This window comes from Oncorhynchus keta, chromosome 21, assembly GCF_023373465.1.
Source record: "Oncorhynchus keta strain PuntledgeMale-10-30-2019 chromosome 21, Oket_V2, whole genome shotgun sequence".
In the NCBI taxonomy this organism is placed as follows: Eukaryota; Metazoa; Chordata; class Actinopteri; order Salmoniformes; family Salmonidae; genus Oncorhynchus; species Oncorhynchus keta.
In genome coordinates, this window is record NC_068441.1 from 52,601,415 (window position 1) to 52,620,400 (window position 18,986).

The 18,986-nt window shown below is 48.7% G+C and overlaps 1 protein-coding gene across 1 annotated transcript in view; it reads right to left on the bottom strand.

Annotated features, from left to right (window-relative positions):
* The window catches only part of LOC118399730 (E3 ubiquitin-protein ligase RNF123), a 235,150-nt gene that overhangs the window by 39,258 nt on the left and 176,906 nt on the right, over nt 1-18,986 (bottom strand). Inside the window, exons 21-22 of the mRNA XM_052474154.1 lie at nt 13,827-14,008; nt 3,706-3,800 (exon numbers count right to left, since the gene is read on the bottom strand). Coding sequence (XP_052330114.1) covers nt 3,706-3,800; nt 13,827-14,008 — 277 coding nt within the window. The remainder of the gene's footprint in view (nt 1-3,705; nt 3,801-13,826; nt 14,009-18,986) is intronic.

An 18,986-nucleotide genomic window follows, 5' to 3' on the forward strand; every position in this document is an offset into this window, starting at 1 on the left:
GTGTCCAGTGTGCGGTCCAGTGTGCGGTCCAGTGTGCGGTCCAGTGTGCAGTCCAGTGTGCGGTCCAGTGTGCAGTCCAGTGTGCGGTCCAGTGTGCAGTCCAGTCCAGTGTACGGTCCAGTGTGCGGTCCAGTGTGCGGTCCAGTGTGCGGTCCAGTGTACGGTCCAGTGTGCGGTCCAGTGTGCGGTCCAGTGTGCAGTCCAGTGTGCGGTCCAGTGTGCGGTCCAGTGTGCGGTCCAGTGTGCGGTCCAGTGTGCGGTCCAGTGTGCGGTCCAGTGTGTGGTGTGCGGTCCAGTGTGTGGTGTGCGGTCCAGTGTGCAGTCCAGTGTGCGGTCCAGTGTGCGGTCCAGTGTGCGGTCCAGTGTGCAGTCCAGTGTGCGGTCCAGTGTGCAGTCCAGTGTGCGGTCCAGTGTGCGGTCCAGTGTGCGGTCCAGTGTGCGGTCCAGTGTGCGGTCCAGTGTGTGGTCAGTCCAGTGTGCAGTCCAGTGTGCGGTCCAGTGCGGTCCAGTGTGCGGTCCAGTGTGCAGTCCAGTGTGCGGTCCAGTGTGCAGTGTGCGGTCCAGTGTGCGGTCCAGTGTGCAGTCCAGTGTGCAGTCCAGTGTGCGGTCCAGTGTGCGGTCCAGTGTGCAGTCCAGTGTGCGGTCCAGTGTGCAGTCCAGTGTGCGGTCCAGTGTGCGGTCCAGTGTGCGGTCCAGTGTGCGGTCCAGTGTGCAGTCCAGTGTGCGGTCCAGTGTGCAGTCCAGTGTGCAGTCCAGTGTGCAGTCCAGTGTGCAGTCCAGTGTGCGGTCCAGTGTGCGGTCCAGTGTGCGGTCCAGTGTGCGGTCCAGTGTGCGGTCCAGTGTGCGGTCCAGTGTGCGTCCAGTGTGTGGTCCAGTGTGCGGTCCAGTGTGCGGTCCAGTGTGCGGTCCAGTGTGCGGTCCAGTATTACTGCTGCTTTCAATGAAAACAGAGATGAAAGATCTCCGTCCTTTCAGACAAAATAATACAAGTTCTAGAGCTTCTACTCTTTCAGACCCTACACACAGTAGTAGACAGTGTGCGGTCCAGTGTGCGGTCCAGTATTACTGCTGCTTTCAATGAACACAGAGATGAAAGATCTCTGTCCTTTCAGACAAAATAATACAAGTTCTAGAGCTTCTACAGAGTCCTTCATCAGACCTCAGTGCCTCTTCACATCATAAATGAACCGAGTGAACTGTACGTTAAGTGCATATGACTTTGGACTTCAAACATAGCTATGAAGAACATTTGACTTGAGTCAGTGGTCACAGACAGACAAACCGGTCTCCGTCTACCTGCAGAAAAAGGTTAAGGTGTGTGGGGGGAAAATCACACTCGAAGCTTTTCAAAGATGCAGCGACTTCATTTTGATTGTTTTCAATGAAGATCATTCCATTCACCCGAAGGGACAATAGAACTGCACTTCCATGGTATCCTTTATCAGAGCTTAGCACCACTTTATCATTTTGGGGCGGCAGGTAGCCTAGTGTTTAGCGCGTTGGACCAGTAACCCGAAAGGTTGCTGGATCGAATCCCCGAGCTGACAAGGTAAAAAAAAATCTGTCGTTCTGCCCCTGAACAAGGCAGTTAAACCCACTGTTCCCAGGTCGTCATTGTAAATAAGAATTTGTTCTTAACTGATTTGCCTAATGGAATAATAATGGAAAATTAACAATGGATGGAAATTAATCAACTGTATAAATTATCATTAAATGTAAAAGGAACATTTACTGCATATAACCTTCAACTTCAAACAAAGAACTGAAGACCTCACTCCATCTGTCAGTCTCAGAATCTGGTCTGCATTAGGGAAAAGCATAGAGTATCATATTTCCCACTGGAGAGGAGGGGTTGAAAAAGAGAAGGGGAATGTTTACTGTTTCCTCCTGACTAATGCTGCAGCACTCTGGCTGAGTTGTCCTCAATGGTAACTCCGGAGAGGAGGATGAGGACAGACCAAAAGGGCAAGAGAAGAGGAATCCACACCAATTCCATTACAGCGAGACCACAGTAGAGAGAGATAGAGAGACAGAGTCAGAGACAGAGTCAGAGACAGAGAGAGAGAGACAGAGAGAGAGACAGAGAGAGAGAGACAGAGAGACAGACAGAGAGACAGACAGAGAGACAGAGAGAGACAGAGAGAGAGACAGAGAGAGACAGACAGACAGAGAGAGACAGAGAGAGAGACAGAGAGAGAGACAGATAGAGAGACAGAGAGACAGATAGAGAGAGAGACAGAGACAGAGAGAGACAGAGAGAGACAGAGAGAGACAGAGAGAGAGACAGAGAGACAGAGAGACACAGCGAGAGAGCGAGACACAGAGAGAGCGAGACACAGAGAGAGCGAGACACAGAGAGAGAGCGAGACAGAGAGCGAGACAAGAGAGAGACAGAGAGAGACAGAGAGCGAGACAGACAGAGAGACAGACAGAGAGACAGACAGAGAGACAGACAGAGAGACAGACAGACAGAGAGACAGACAGACAGAGAGACAGACAGAGAGACAGACAGACAGAGAGACAGACAGAGAGCGAGACAGAGAGACAGAGAGAGACAGGGAGAGAGAGAGAGAGACAGAGAAGTGTGTAGTGAGAGAGAGTATAGTAAAGTGTAGTGTGGTATAGTGTAGTATAGTGTTGTATATTGTAGTACAGTGTCGTATAGTATAATATACTCACTGCTGTACTGGCTGCGACCTGCTTTGACTCTATAGTCACGAAGGTACTAGAGTGTAGTATAGTGTAGTATATTGTACTATAGTGTTGTATATTGGAGTGTAGTATAGTATAGTATAATATACTTACTGCTGTACTGGCTGTGACCTGCTGTGACTATAGTCACAAAGGTACTAGAGTGTAGTATATTGTAGTATAGTGTAGTATATAGCAGTATAGTGCAGTATGGTGTAGTATAGTGTAGTATATTGTAGTATAGTGTAGTATATTGTAGTATGGTGTAGTATAGTATAGCATATTGTAGTATAGGGTGGTATAGTGTAGTATTATATACTCAGTGCTGTACTGGCGGTGGCCTGTTTTGACTCTATAGTCAGGAAGGTACTAGAGTGTAGTATATTGTAGTATATTGTACTATAGTGTAGCATATTGTAGTATAGTGTAGTATATTGTAGTATAGTGTAGCATATTGTAGTATAGTGTGGTATAGTGCAGTATATGGTAGTATAGTGTAATATAGTGTAGTATAGTGTAGTATATTGTAGTATAATATACTCACTGCTGTACTGGCGGCGGCCTGCTTTGACTCTATAGTCAGGAAGGTACTAGAGTGTAGTATAGTGTAGTATATTGTAGTATAATATACTCACTGCTGTACTGGCGGCGGCCTGCTTTGACTCTATAGTTAGGAAGGTACTAGAGTGTAGTATAGTGTAGTATATTGTAGTATAGTTTAATATACTCACTGCTGTAGTATAGCTGTAGCCTATATTGACTCTATAGTCAGGAAGGTACTAGAGTGTAGTATAGTGTAGTATATTGTAGTATAGTTTAATATACTCACTGCTGTACTGGCTGCGGCCTGCTTTGACTATAGTCAGGAAGGTACTAGAGTGTAGTATAGTGTAGTATATTGTAGTATAATATACTCACTGCTGTACTGGCGGCGGCCTGCTTTGACTCTATAGTTAGGAAGGTACTAGAGTGTAGTATAGTGTAGTATATTGTAGTATAGTTTAATATACTCACTGCTGTACTGGCTGCGGCCTGTTTTGACTCTATAGTCAGGAAGGCTAACATCTGTTCCACCTTCTGCTCTTCCTCCTCGTGGATGTAGTCTGTATCTGCATGGAAACAATACAGCTTCCAGTTAGAAAACAACACAGCTTCCAGTTAGAAAACAACACAGCTTCCAGTTAGAAAACAACACAGCTTCCAGTTAGAAAACAACACAGCTTCCAGTTAGAAAACAACACAGCTTCCAGTTAGAAAACAACACAGCTTCCAGTTAGAAAACAACACAGCTTCCAGTTAGAAAACAACACAGCTTCCAGTTAGAAAACAACACAGCTTCCAGTTAGAAAACAACACAGCTTCCAGTTAGAAAACAACACAGCTTCCAGTTAGAAAACAACACAGCTTCCAGTTAGAAAACAACACAGCTTCCAGTTAGAAACAACACAGCTTCCAGTTAGAAAACAACACAGCTTCCAGTTAGAAAAAAACACAGCTTCCAGTTAGAAACAACACAGCTTCCAGTTAGAAACAACACAGCTTCCAGTTAGAAACAACACAGCTTCCAGTTAGAAACAACACAGCTTCCAGTTAGAAACAACACAGCTTCCAGTTAGAAACAACACAGCTTCCAGTTAGAAACAACACAGCTTCCAGTTAGAAAACAACACTGCTTCCAGTTAGAAACAACACAGCTTCCAGTTAGAAACAACACAGCTTCCAGTTAGAAACAACACAGCTTCCAGTTAGAAACAACACAGCTTCCAGTTAGATGTAGGTACAGAGGAGGAGGGACAGGAAAAAGAGGAGGGACAGGAGCAGGAGGACTGAAAAACAGCTACTCTCTCAAGGCCATCAGACTGTTAAACAGCCACCACTCTCTTGGCACTTTAATAAATGTAATAAATGGATTTAATAAAAGGCATCACTAGTCACTTTAAATAACGCCACTTTATATAATGTCTACATATCCTACATTACTCATCTCATATGTATACACTGTACTCTATACCATCTACTGCATCTTGCCTATGCCGCACGGCCATCGCTCATCCATATATTTATATGTACATATTCTTATTCCATCCCTTTAGATTTATGTGCTTAAGGTCGTCCTTGTGAATTTGTTAGATTACTTGTTAGATATTACTGTACTGTCGGATCTAGAAGCACAAGCATTTCGCTACACTCGCATTAACATCTTCTAACCATGTGTATGTGACAAATAACATTTTATTTTATTTGAGAAGGAGGAACAGGAGGGGGGAGGGGCGGGGGGGCAGGAAGAGGAACATGAGGAGGGGGTGGCAGGAGGAGGAACATGAGGAGGGGGGAGGGGCAGGAGGAGGAACAGGAGGAGGGGCAGGAGGAGGAACAAGAGGAGGGGCAGGGGGAGGGACAGGAGGGGGGGCAGGGACAGGAGGAGGAACAGGAGGAGGGGGGAGGGACAGGAGGAGGAACAGGAGGAGGGGGAGGGACAGGAGGAGGAGCAGGAGGAACAGGGGGAGGGACAGGAGGAGGAGCAGGAGGAACAGGGGGAGGGACAGGAGGAGGGACAGGAGGAGGGGAACAGGAGGAGGGACAGGAGGAGGAGGGACTGGAGGAACAGGAGGAGGAGGAACAGGAGGAGGAGGGAAACAGGAGGAGGAGGAACAGGAGGAGGAGGGACAGGAGGAGGAACAGGAGGAGGACAGGAGGAGGGGACAGGAGGAGGAGGAACAGGAGGAGGAGGAACAGGAGGAGGAGGAGGAACAGGAGGAGGAGGAACAGGAGGAGGAGGAACAGGAGGAACAGGAGGAGGAGGAACAGGAGGAACAGGAGGAGGAGGAGGAGGAACAGGAGGAGGAGGAACAGGAGGAGGAACAGGAGGAGGAACAGGAGGAGGAACAGGAGGAGGAACAGGAGGAGGAACAGGAGGAGGAACAGGGGAGGGGGACAGGAGGAGGAGGAACAGGAACAGGAGGGACAGGAGGAGGGGGGACAGGAGGAGGAACAGGAAGAACAGGAGGAGGAGGGACAGGAGGAGGAGGAACCGGAAGAACAGGAGGAGGGGGAGAGGCAGGAGGAGGCACAGGAGGAGGGGGAGAGGCAGGAGGAGGAGGAACATGGGAGGGGGGGCAGGAGGAGAGGGGAGGGGCAAGAGGTGAAACAGGAGGAGGAGAACAGGAGGGGGAGGAACAGGAGGAGGAGGAACAGGAGGAGGAACAGGAAGAACAGGAGGAGGAGGAACAGGAGGAGGAACAGGAAGAACAGGGGGAGGAGGAACAGGAGGAGGAACAGGAAGAACAGGGGGAGGAGGGACAGGAGGAGGAAGAACAGGAGGAGGAACAGGAGGAGGAGGAGGAACAGGAGGAGGAACAGGAAGAACAGGAGGAGGGACAGGAGGAGGAGGAACAGGAGGAGGAAGAACAGGAAGAACAGGAAGAACAGGAAGAACAGGAGGAGGAGAGACAGGAGGTGGGACAGGAGGGTTGGACAGGAGGAGGAACAGGAGGAGGGGGAGGGGCAGGAGGAGGAACAAGAGGAGGGACAGGAGGAGGAGGAACAGGAGATACAGGAGATACAGGAGGAGGAACAGGAGTAGGAGGGACAGGAGGTGGGACAGGAGGGGGCAGGGGCAGGGCAGGAGGAACATGGGAGGGGGACAGGAGGAGAGGGGAGCGGCAAGAGGAGGAACAGGAGGAGGGGAACAGGAGGAGGAACAGGAAGAACAGGAGGAGGAGAGACAGGAGGTGGGACAGGAGGGGGGACAGGAGGAGGGGGAGGGGCAGGAGGAGGACCAGAGGAGGGACAGGAGGAGGAGGAACAGGAGGAGGGGGGACAGGAGGAGGAACAGGAGGAGGGGGGACAGGAGGAGGAACAGCAAGAGGGGGGCAGGAGGAGGAACAAGAGGAGGTTCAGGAGGAGGAGGAACAGGAGATACAGGAGGAGGAACAGGAGTAGGAGGGACAGGAGGAGGGGGAGGGGCAAGAGGAGGGACAGGAGGAGGAGGAACAGGAGGAGGGGGACAGGAGGAGAGGGGAGGGGCAAGAGGAGGGACAGGAGGAGGTGGGATTGGAGGAGGGACAGGAACAGGAGGATGAGGAACAGGAGGTGGAGGAACAGGAGGTGGAGGAACAGGAGGTGGAGGGAGGACAGGAGGAGGGACAAGAGGAGGAGGAACAGGAGGAACAGGAGGAGGAGGGACAGGAGGAGGGAGGACAGGAGGAGGGAGGACATGGGAAAGACTGAGGAGGGACAGGAGGAGGAGGAACAGGAAGAGGGACAGGAGGAGGAGGGAGGACATGGGAAAGACAGGAGGAGGGACAGGAGGAGGAGTAGAGTCCTGACTGGCAGCATGGCCATTGAGAGAGATGGAGAGATTTTTAAACATGTTTGAAGTGGATAAATGTCCATCAGCCTCCTTTCCTCTTCTTTCCTCAAGTGGCTGCTGTGTGTTTAATGCTGCGTACCATCTGAGACGCTCATCTATAATGTATTACTGTCCGCCTGGCTGGTCGACTGTCTTCACAGAGGCAGGAACCTGTCCTTCAGTTCAGCACATGACTGAACAATAAACATGGTCTTCGTTCGGGAAATTCTACTATTATCATCATCATTCATGAAATCAATATTTATTCAACCTTGAGGATTTGAAGAATTCCTCTGTGTATTATTAATTTGTGGTTCCACCATCATCACCCAGAGCCAACCTTAACCCCTAGAACCAAGCCCAGAGCCAACCTTAACCCCTAGATCCAAGCCCAGAGCCAACCTTAACCCCTAGAACCAAGCCCAGAGCCAACCTTAACCCCTAGAACCAAGCCCAGAGCCAACCTTGACCCCTAAAACCAAGCCCAGAGCCAACCTTAACCCCTAGATCCAAGCCCAGAGCCAACCTTAACCCCTAGATCCAAGCCCAGAGCCAACCTTACCCCCTAGAACCAAGCCCAGAGCCAACCTTAACCCCTAGAACCAAGCCCAGAGCCAACCTTGCCCCCTAGAACCAAGCCCAGAGCCAACCTTACCCCCTAGAACCAAGCCCAGAGCCAACCTTACCCCGTAGAACCAAGCCCAGAGCCAACCTTACCCCCTAGAACCAAGCCCAGTGCCAACCTTAACCCAAAGAACCAAGCCCAGAGCCAACCTTAACCCAAAGAACCAAGCCCCGAGCCAACCTTAACCCCTAGAACCAAGCACCGAGCCAACCTTAACCCCTAAAACCAAGCCCAGAGCCAACCTTACCCCCTAGAACCAAGCCCAGAGCCAACCTTAACCCAAAGAACCAAGCCCAGAGCCAACCTTAACCCCTAGAACCAAGCCCAGAGCCAACCTTAACCCCAAAGAACCAAGCCCCGAGCCAACCTTAACCCCTAGAACCAAGCCCAGAGCCAACCTTAACCCCTAGAACCAAGCCCAGAGCCAACCTTAACCCCTAGAACCAAGCCCAGAGCCAACCTTAACCCCTAGAGCATAGCCCAGAGCCAACCTTAACCCCTAGAACCAAGCCCAGACCCAACCTTAACCCCTAGAGCATAGCCCAGAGCCAAACCCAGTGAGAAAGCAGAGCCACAAGGACTGTTTTCATAAACAAATGACAGAGGGAGAAAGGGGATGAAGGAGAGAGGGAGAGAGAAGGGGGAGGTGGGGGGTGCTGATGAAAATAACCCATGTTAGCAGCAGCAGCCGATGGGACAGAGGCGATGTCTCCCGCCACTAACCCTCTTCCTCCCCTCTCTGCTTGTGACCTTGGCCTTGTCCTTGCCACAGTGCATTTAGGTGGAACATAGCAAGACACAGAGGAAGTATATATACATATACTGTCAGGTTTCTGAAGGGTTGGGGAGTAGGGCAATAATCACTCTGAACCAGAGATCCACATTCTTCAAAGTATACCCTTTGACTTAATCCATATTTTGTTCTGTTACATCCTGAATTCAAAATGTATTCTATAGATAGTTATTTTCCCACCTCACCCATCTACGTACAATAACCCATAATGACAAAGTGAAAACATGTTTTCAGACAATTTTTCACACATTTATTGAAAATGAAATACAGAAATATATTCCATTATAATATTCAGACCCCTTTCGCTATTCCACTCCACCTTGAGCTCAGGTGAATCCAAGTTTCTTAAGATGCCAATACAACTTGACTGGAGTTTGGACATTACTTAGAGAAAACAAAACATCTATATAAAGTCCCATAGCTGACAGTGCATGTCAGAGCAGAAGCTATTGTCCAAGGAACTGTCCCAAAGATCTACAATATAGAATTGTGATGATGCATGTCTGGGGAAGGATATGAAACCATTTCTAGAGTGTTGAAAGTTTCCAAGAGCACAGTGTTCTCCATAATTAGGAAATACCCAGACTCTGCCTCGAGCTGGCCGTCCAACCAAACTGAGCGACTAGGCAAGAAGGACCTTGGTTAGGGAGGTGACCAAGACCCTAATGACCACTGACAGAACTACAGTTCCTTGGCTGAAATGAGAGAACCTACCAGAAGGACAACAGTCTACAGCACTTCATCGATCTGGGCTTTATGGGAGAGTGGCCAGACAGCTGAGAAAAAGGCACGACAGCACAACCAGAGTGCATTTGCAAAAAGGCGCGTGAAAGATTCCGAGAATAAGGCTGAAAATATTCTGTGCTCTATTGAGTGAGAAAATGTAACTATTTGGCCTGAATGCAAAGTGCTATGACTGGAGTAAACCAGGCACAACTTATCCCCCATTTCACACCATCCTTACCCTGAAGCATGATGGTGGCAGCATCATGCTATGGGGATCTTTTTAAGCGGCAGGGACTGGGAGACTGCTAAGGATAAAGGGAACAATGAATGGAGCAAAATACAGGCAAATCCTTAATGAAAACCTGCTTCAGCGTGCAAATGACCTTGGAATACAAATCTTTGCCCCCAGTCTAACAGGACAATGACTCCAAGCAGCCAAAGCACTGCTGGAATGGCTTCATAACATGGGAAAGTCCTTCAGTGCCCCGGTCAAAGCACAGACTGGAATCCCATTGCAAATCTGTGGAAAGACTTTAAGATTGCTATTGTGGATCTTAATGCTTTTCCTCATAATCCTGGACTATCGGAAACACCATTTTATAACGTTTGCAATCGCAACAAATAAATCTGCTCAGACCCTAACCAAGGATCAGTAAAAGCCATGCTATTAATTCTCGGACAACCCAAAGATTCATAGATGCCCTACCAGACTCCCTCCACCTACCCAAAGACGTCAGAGTACAAACATCAGTTAACCACCTGAGGAACTACATTTAACCTCGCGTAATACCCTAGATACAGTCACACCCCTAAAAACCAAAAACATTTGTCATAAGAAACTAGCTCCCTGGTATACAGAATATACACGAGCCCTGAAGCAAGCTTCCAGAAAATTGGAACGGAAATGGCGCCACACCAAACTGGAAGTCTTCCGACTAGCTTGAAAAAGCAGTACCGTGCAGTATCGAAGAGCCCTTACTGAAGAGCCCTCACTGAAGAGCCCTCACTGAAGAGCCCTCACTGAAGAGCCCTCACTGAAGAGCCCTCACTGAAGAGCCCTCACTGAAGAGCCCTCACTGAAGAGCCCTCACTGAAGAGCCCTCACTGCTGCTCGATCATCCTACCCCCTTTTGACTGCACTAGGCCTTTAATTGAATAGAAAATCCTCAGTTTGGCAGGCATTGACCGGCAGCCAGCTAACAGAGTGGCATGGGACATGTACATCCTCCACACATTGTGTTTGAGTCCCAAATAGCACCCTAATGCCAATATAGTGCAGTACTTTTGACCAGAGCCTGAGGTAATGTATTTGGAATAGGGTGTGGAATAGGGTGCCATTGGGCACTCACACACGGTCTGATTAATACAGCTAATGTAACACCTGCCCCATGGAGGTAGGATATAATGAAGATGGAAGGGGGGCGAGAGAATCACTACCTCATCACAGTACTGATGAGAGCCGTCTCCGTTACCCTCCAAAACACCGGAGCCCAAGCTGTTACCGCCAGGACCTCACAGAATTACAAGACACTTCTGTGAGGGACCTCATTTATCATGTTCTCTTCTCTGCTCTGCTCTCTCTCTTATCTCTCCATCTTTCTCTCCTCTCCGTCGCTCTTCTTCTCCTCCCTCTCACTCAGAACCTAGTGCACAAATGAGCCATCCAATTACGTCAGATGGCTTTGCTAGCCTAGTGGAGCACACTTCCTCCCTCTAAAATCCGCTCGCTCTAATAAACTCTGAAAAGACCCTGGGGGGTACTGGGTCCCTCTCATTTCACCTCTCTCTTTGAGTTTCAGAGGAGCTTATTTTCATAAGAGAATAATAGTCTACTGTCTGAGGTGTACACTGTACTGCTCTCTGAGTTTAAATCATAAAACCAGGATGAGAAGGGTCCTGATTGACAGCAACTAGTCATTGGCATGGTGATTAGTTTAGAAGTTAAAAAAATATATATATATATTTCACCAACTAGGCAAGTCAGTTAAGAACTAATTATTATTTACAATGACGGCATACCCCAAGCCAAATCTGCACGACGCTGGGCCAATTGTACGCCGCCCTATGGGACTCCCAATCACATCCGGATGTGATACAGCCTAGATTCGAACCAGGGTCTGTAGTGACGCCTCTTGCATTGAGCTGCAGTGCCTTCGACCGCTGCTCCACTCGGGAGCCCTATGTTCTAGTGTAGTAACAACATGTGGGTGCTGCTGAGGGGTTTAGGGGTTTATCTATGGAGGCAGAGGGGTATTGAAAGCTATTATGTATGGAGGGAGAGAGGCCTCCACTCCTGTGTTGTCTTGGCTTTGTGCTTAGGGTCGCAGTCCTGTTGGAAGGTGAACCGTACTGACGTCCTGAGTGCACTGGAGCAGGTTTTCATCAAGCATCTCTCTGTACTTTGCTCCGTTCATCTTTCCCTCGATCCTGACTAGCCTCCCAGTCCCTGCCGCTGAAAAACATCCCCACAGCATGATGCTGCCACTACCATGCTTCACCGTAGGGATGGTGCCAGGTTTCCAACCGAGGTGACACTTGGCATTCAGGCCAAAGAGTTCAACCTTGGTTTCATCAGGACAGAGAATCTTGCTTCTCATGGGAGACAAGATCAAGGCAAAGATGAAAGGAGCAAAGTACAGAGAGATCCTTGATGAAAACTTGCTCCAGAGCGCTCAGGACCTCAGACTGGGGTGAAGGTTCACCTTCCAACAGGACTGCGACCCAAAGCACACAACCAAGACAATGCAGGAGTGGCTTCAGGAGAAGTCTCTGAATGTCCTCGAAGGGGCACAGCCAGAGCCTGGACTTGAACCTGATCAAACATCTCTAGAGAGTCCTGAAAATAGCTGTGCAGCGACGTACCACATCCAACCTGACAGAGAAGAAAGGGAGAAACTCCCCATTCAGTCAAAGGTGCTTGAACAAAGTACTAAGTAAAGGGTCTGAATACTTATGTAGATGTGATATTTCAGTTTTCTGCTTTGTCATTATAGGGTATTGTGTGTAAATGGATGAGGGGGAAAAACAGACAGACCAACGGACTAACAGACAGACCAACGGACTAACAGACAGACCAACGGACTAACAGACAGACCAACAGACTAACAGACAGACCAACGGACTAACAGACAGACCAACGGACTAACAGACAGACCAACGGACTAACAGACAGACCAACAGACTAACAGACAGACCAACGGACTAACAGAAAGCTAGCTGACAAAAGGAACAGACAGACCAATGGACTAACAGACTAACAGACAGACCAACGGACTAACAGACAGACCAACGGACTAACAGACAGACCAACGGACTAACAGACAGACCAACGGGCTAACAGACAGACCAACGGGCTAACAGACAGACCAACGGGCTAACAGACAGACCAACGGGCTAACAGACAGACCAACGGACTAACAGACAGACCAACGGACTAACAGACAGACCAACGGACTAACAGACAGACCAACGGACTAACAGACAGACCAACGGACTAACAGACAGACCAACGGACTAACAGACAGACCAACGGACTAACAGACAGACCAACGGACTAACAGACAGACCAACGGACTAACAGACAGACCAACGGACTAACAGACAGACCAACGGGCTAACAGACAGACCAACGGACTAACAGACAGACCAACGGACTAACAGACAGACCAACGGACTAACAGACAGACCAACGGACTAACAGACAGACCAACGGACTAACAGACAGACCAACGGACTAACAGACAGACCAACGGACTAACAGACAGACCAACGGACTAACAGACAGACCAACGGACTAACAGACAGACCAACGGACTAACAGACAGACCAACGGGCTAACAGACAGACCAACGGGCTAACAGACAGACCAACGGACTAACAGACAGACCAACGGACTAACAGACAGACCAACGGGCTAACAGACAGACCAACGGACTAACAGACAGACCAACGGACTAACAGACAGACCAACGGACTAACAGACAGACCAACGGACTAACAGACAGACCAACGGACTAACAGACAGACCAACGGGCTAACAGACAGACCAACGGACTAACAGACAGACCAACGGGCTAACAGACAGACCAACGGGCTAACAGACAGACCAACGGACTAACAGACAGACCAACGGACTAACAGACAGACCAACGGACTAACAGACAGACCAACGGACTAACAGACAGACCAACGGACTAACAGACAGACCAACGGGCTAACAGACAGACCAACGGACTAACAGACAGACCAACGGACTAACAGACAGACCAACGGACTAACAGACAGACCAACGGACTAACAGACAGACCAACGGACTAACAGACAGACCAACGGACTAACAGACAGACCAACGGGCTAACAGACAGACCAACGGACTAACAGACAGACCAACGGACTAACAGACAGATCAACGGACTAACAGACAGACCAACGGACTAACAGACAGACCAACGGACTAACAGACAGACACGGACTAACAGACAGACCAACGGACTAACAGACAGACCAACGGACTAACAGACAGACCAACGGACTAATAGACAGACCAACGGACTAACAGACAGACCAACGGACTAACAGACAGACCAACGGACTAACAGACAGACCAACGGACTAACAGACAGCCAGAGAGATGTACTCACAGGCGTGTAGGGAGAAGTGTTTCCGTTCTGCGGGGGCTGCAGCGGGGTCTCCTGGGTGTACTGCGGGGGTTTGGGGGAGCACCGCTGTAGCCGGAGAGGTCTCTCCTTCCCCCAGGAGGTGCTGGATGGAGTGCAGCTGAAAGCACGGATCAGACAACAGCACTGAGGCCGCACGCGACACCCTGAAGAGACACAGAGGACATGTTAAAACAAGACGCTCACTAAAAAAACAGAAGGACTAGTGTCATTGGTCCACAGTTTCCCCATTATGGAAAGTGCAGAATTGCTTGGCAAGAACATTGTTTCAACATCGAGAACATTCAAGGTGTTTTTTTAAACTCCTCTTCCTTTCACACAGTGCATCAGAACTTGAAAGATGAATCTCAGCCAAGACAGGACACATCTTTCATATAACCCCAGTGTGACTTTTTGTTTCTGTGAAGACTTCCTGGAAAATAGGAACAACCACATATTGGCGCTGACTTTATAATAAAGTCCTGTCAACCGACGTTGTACTCTCTTCTCTCTCTCCCTCCCTCCCTCTGAGAACTCACTATCTCTGCTGCTCCTCCTCAGCTGGTCAACGCAGCTGTTCACTCCCTGGTCTCGTTCCCTGCTGTGTTTCTCAGTACCAGACCATTTCTTTCTCACACACACACACACACACACACACACACACACACACACACACACACACACACACACACACACACACACACACACACACACACACACACACACACACACACACACACACAGCAGCCATACTCACACAGCAGCCATCTACTCACACTGCCATACAGCTAGCGACTCACACCGTCATATAGCCAGTACCCAGTCCATGATGCAAACACTGGAAATAGATGATGTAGACTAGACAACAGGATAGCTCAAAGCTGTTCTGTTTGTATAGTCCCCCGACGAACTTCTAACTATTCCCCTAGACAACATGGCATTAATATTCCACAGATGGGGAGAAGGCCGACAGGGAAGTAGAGGGAAGAAGACGAGCAGAGTTTCCTCTGTGCAGGAAAAAGGGAGTAGAAGTGAGGTGGAATACACACACAGTAACTGATGCCTGGTAGCACAGCTGGAGGATGAGACAGACAGACAGACAGACAGACAGACAGACAGACAGACAGACAGACAGACAGACAGACAGACAGACAGACAGACAGACAGACAGACAGACAGACAGACAGACAGACAGACAGACAGACAGACAGACAGACAGACAGACAGACAGAGACAGAGACAGACAGACAGACAGACAGACAGACAGACAGACAGACAGACAGACAGACAGACAGACAGACAGACAGACAGACAGACAGACAGACAGACAGACAGACAGACAGACAGACAGACAGACAGAGACAGACAGACAGACAGACAGACAGACAGACAGACAGACAGACAGACAGACAGACAGACAGACAGACAGACAGACAGACAGACAGACAGACAGACAGACAGACAGACAGACAGACAGACAGACAGACAGACAGACAGACAGACAGACAGACAGACAGACAGACAGACAGACAGACAGACAGACAGACAGACAGACAGACAGACAGACAGACAGACAGACAGACAGACAGACAGACAGACAGACAGACAGACAGACAGACAGACAGACAGACAGACAGACAGACAGACAGACAGACAGACAGACAGACAGACAGACAGACAGACAGACAGACAGACAGACAGACAGACAGACAGACAGACACGTTGGGCTGGGCTGTATACAGTACTTTACTATACACCGGTATTGAAGCATGGACCAGTTTGTATTTTTTACTTTACTTTCTATAACGGTATTTCAATGTTTGGTTAGTTAAACGTGATACGCAACTTCAGCGTGTGTAATGTCATTTCATTCGATTTTTTAATAGTTTACTCGTTATCTACATGAGTTGTCTTTCTCCCTTCTACTACCTACCACCTCCCACACCAAGCCCTACCACAATCCCACACCAAGCCCTACCACTTCCCACACCAAGCCCTACCACCTCCCACACCAAGCCCTGCCACCTCCCACACCAAGCCCTGCCACCTCCCACACCAAGCCCTGCCACCTCCCACACCAAGCCCTGCCACCTCCCACACCAAGCCCTACCACCTCCCACACCAAGCCCTACCACCTCCCACACCAAGCCCTACCACCTCCCGCACCAAGCCCTCCGACCTCCCGCACCAAGCCCTCCGACCTCCCGCACCAAGCCCTCCGACCTCCCGCACCAAGCCCTCCGACCTCCCGCACCAAGCCCTCCGACCTCCCGCACCAAGCCCTCCGACCTCCCGCACCAAGCCCTCCGACCTCCCGCACCAAGCCCTCCGACCTCCCGCACCAAGCCCTCCGACCTCCCGCACCAAGCCCTCCGACCTCCCGCACCAAGCCCTACCACCTCCCACACCAAGCCCTACCACCTCCCACACCAAGCCCTTTCACCTCCCACACCAAGCCCTTTCACCTCCCACACCAAGCCCTACCACTTCCCACACCAAGCCCTGCCACTTCCCACACCAAGCCCTACCACCTCCCACACCATTTTCTTAATTTGCGGTTCCTACCCTGGTCAATAATTCCTCCCTGGTCCCACACCAAGCCTTTTCACCTCCCACACCAAGCCCTACCAAGCCCTACCACCTCCCACACCAAGCCCTACCACCTCCCACACCATTTTCTTAATTTGCGGTTCCTACCCTGGTCAATAATTCCTCCCTGGTCCCACACCAAGCCTTTTCACCTCCCACACCAAGCCCTACCACTTCCCACACCAAGCCCTACCACCTCCCACACCAAGCCCTACCACCTCCCACACCAAGCCCTTTCACCTCCCACACCAAGCCCTACCACTTCCCACACCAAGCCCTACCACCTCCCACACCAAGCCCTACCACCTCCCACACCAAGCCCTTTCACCTCCCACACCAAGCCCTACCACCTCCCACACCATTTTCTTAATTTGCGGTTCCTACCCTGGTCAATAATTCCTCCCTGGCCTTATTCATTCGTTGTCATGTCAAACAACAATGTATTCAAGGTGCTGCCCACTATATTCCAACGATCGAATTAGAATCAAATCAGTCTATTTACATAATTCCACCAATTAACTAAGGCTATACTTTTTGCCCATATCATGCAGCCCTGCGAGGCACCGTGTGGAAATGATACCAAAAGTGTGGTAAATGTAGACATTTTTAGAAAATGGACAGTATAAAACAAATCAGAATGAAGAAAGGCCTATTTAAATGAGTTATAACTACTCATGAAGAATATTTACAACTTTCATTATTTAAAAAACAGAAAATATACTATTAAAAAAAAACAAGTGAAAAATATCATATATATGATATTTGGGCCATAATCGCCTAGCCCTAACATGATGGGTAAAAACAGTAAGATATCATTAGCCAAATGGACCACACCTGGGTGTTATGACTCGGTTAACAGATGGCAGAGGGATATAGGGAGCAGGGGAGAGAGACCAGTGAAGCACAAACATGGTAAATACCACCAATATTTATCTTTCCCGACGATTCACACTACAACTATTTGCACATTGTTTAAACACAGTATATAGCTGATAATAACACTTAAAAATGTCTATATTTTCTTAAACCTTTGTGAGTGAAATGTTTTCTGTTAATTTCTAAAGTTTTTGTTTCTTCTCACTTTTGTTGGTTTATTTCACTTTATTTCACTTTGGTAATTTGCTAATAAAGCTCATTGAATTGAATTGAGAGGAGAGAGGGGAGAGGAGAGAGGGAATTGAGAGAGGAAAGAGAGAAAGAGAGGAAAGAGAGAGAGAGTCAAAGATCTCAGTATAACTGAAGCTGAGTCGTTGATCAGTCAAAGTTAAGAAAGGGAGGATAGTGGAGGGGATTCAAATAGATTCCTTCCCTCCCTCCTCTCGTTCTCCCCCAACACTCCTCCCCTTGTGCTTCCTGTAAGTAGCTGCATCATGTTATGGGTATGCTTGTCACCAGCAGGGAATGGGGAGTTTGTCAGGATTGAAAGGAGCAAAGCCCATGTAAAGAAGGTATTCTGAAAAAACGAACCCGGGGACAGAGTTTTGTTACACACATTTGAATGCCAAAGACACACCAGAATGGCTTTCCAAGACGTGACGAGTGTTCCTGAGTGGTCCATTCTCAGTCCTGCATTTAATTCGCTTGAAAATCAGACAAGGTTTGAATATTGCTTCCCATGAATTATTTAGAGCCAGCACACAAACACAATGTTTTGTTCTGGGTTGATGGTGCCGGAGGGAATGGTGTCCGTTTTCTCACTCGTCATCCCCCTTCCATCAACTCCATCTCTGCATGTTGGTCATTCCTTCCATCTGGTGATTAACATGTCTTCTCAGAGAGAGAGAGAGATGCTAGAGTGCAGCGTACAGTGGATCAATGGGCCAGATCAATGGATCATTGTTGGTAGGATAGTAACACAGGGAGGTCACGTGTCAGCCATGTCACGCCTGCACACATCTTACAGACGTTAACAGATCTTTATGATAGAGGGAAGATGAATCCCTTTCAGTGTCGATACTACAGTCTGTTCAAATCAAATCAAAGTTTATTGGTCACGTGTAAACGGTACAGTGAAACGCTTACTTGCTAACTCTCCTCAACCATGCAGTACAACATCAATCACTTACTTGCTAACTCTCCTCAACAATGCAGTACAACATCAATCACTTACTTGCTAACTCTCCTCAACCATGCAGTACAACATCAATCACTTACTTGCTAACTCTCCTCAACCAGGCAGTACAACATCAATCACTTACTTGCTAACTCTCCTCAACCATGCAGTACAACATCAATCACTTACTTGCTAACTCTCCTCAACCATGCAGTACAACATCAATCACTTACTTGCTAACTCTCCTCAACCATGCAGTACAACATCAATCACTTACTTGCTAACTCTCCTCAACCATGCAGTACAACATCAATCACTTACTTGCTAACTCTCCTCAACCATGCAGTACAACATCAATCACTTACTTGCTAACTCTCCTCAACCATGCAGTACAACATCAATCACTTACTTGCTAACTCTCCTCAACCATGCAGTACAACATCAATCACTTACTTGCTAACTCTCCTCAACAATGCAGTACAACATCAATCACTTACTTGCTA